The sequence below is a fragment of the Monopterus albus genome, unplaced genomic scaffold (assembly GCF_001952655.1).
Source record: "Monopterus albus unplaced genomic scaffold, M_albus_1.0 scaffold256.1, whole genome shotgun sequence".
NCBI classification, from domain to species: Eukaryota; Metazoa; Chordata; class Actinopteri; order Synbranchiformes; family Synbranchidae; genus Monopterus; species Monopterus albus.
The window spans coordinates 456,760-458,015 of record NW_018128136.1 but is presented as its reverse complement, the minus strand read 5'-3'; the positions used below and the strand labels follow the sequence as shown (position 1 = coordinate 458,015).

Here is a 1,256-nt window from a genome sequence, read left to right as displayed (position 1 = left end):
AGTTATTTAATTATAAAATTGTTTTGTAGCCCATAAAAACTTTGCTAAATTGAAAATGTAGCAAACACACCTACAGTGACAAAACACTAAAATTCCTTTTGTTGCAGGTTTAAATGTATAATATCAGCAGGGTGTGTGTGTGCGAGGTAGAAAAGAGCCATCTATGTCACAGTATTTGGTATTTCACTTTGCCGTGTGTAATCCCCAGTGACAGCAGGTGTATTTTTTAGTCAGAGCCCATCACATGTGAGAGAGAGAGATAAGAGGCAGGCATGCGTGCGGTGAAATCCCACCACAAGCAGACATTCAAAGCGGAAGCAAGTACTGGTAGTGTGGTCATGACTCATTTCTTCTTTATTTCTAGTAAGTGAGCCAATTCAGTGCTCTACACACAGTTCAATGTGTTTCCCGAGCCCAACTCGTAGCCCACACTGCACCCAGCAATGCCACCTTTCTTCTGGGCTGTGCTGTGGTCAGCGATTCTTCCTCTGGCTCTCTCTGGTCCAGATCGGTGTAACGTCAGCGTGAGCAGCAGCGCACGGGTAGCAGGTAAGTCTCTGCAACTTCATCTGGCATAGTTGAGACCTTGTTGGAACAAAATCCTTCAAAGTTTATTAGTCAGAATATTTTAAAAATATCAGCTAAATTTGGATTCTTGAGATTAAACAACAGCAGCATAGTTACACAGAAGTATACATGTAACAATATTTGATTTGATTTGATTTATTCTTTCAAACATGTAACGACAGTCAATATGTCAACACACATAATTTCACACATATCCACAAATGCATTATCAATTTGCTATACCTAGTACATGCTTGAACGGAGTAAGAAGAAGTCAAACTTATCCAGTTCTACCCCATAACATCATCTTACCATCATTGGTTTGCAAGCAGTATTTCTACATAGATAATTTTGTTCTACACCACGCTAATGATATACTAAAAAATTATTACAGATTGTTAACATTCTTACATAATTACATACTTTGATAATTATCTTCTACATCACACAAGTAGAAATATTACAGTGTTAACATTCTTACACCACACCCACAATGTTACACCTGATTAATCATTAAGCCTGTTCTTGCATATATTTTGATTGACACGTACCTTTATATTTATGTTTAAACTTGTCAATTCTATTACTATTTTTTATGTCTACACTTAAATTATTCCATAGTTTTACCCCACTTATGGAAATACAAAATCTTTTTTTGGTTGTACGTATAGCATGAATTTTTAAATTTA

At 36.1% G+C, this 1,256-nt stretch overlaps 1 protein-coding gene across 2 annotated transcripts in view; it reads left to right on the top strand.

Annotated features, from left to right (window-relative positions):
• Nucleotides 1-323: 323 nt before the first annotated feature.
• Nucleotides 324-1,256, top strand: part of csf2rb (colony stimulating factor 2 receptor subunit beta) — a 19,499-nt gene continuing 18,566 nt past the window's right edge. Inside the window, exon 1 of one of the 2 annotated variants that reach the window (XM_020621282.1) lies at nt 324-549. In XM_020621282.1, coding sequence (XP_020476938.1) covers nt 444-549 — 106 coding nt within the window. In that variant the 5' untranslated portion in view covers nt 324-443. The remainder of the gene's footprint in view (nt 550-1,256) is intronic. The other variant, XM_020621281.1, reaches the window with a different exon arrangement.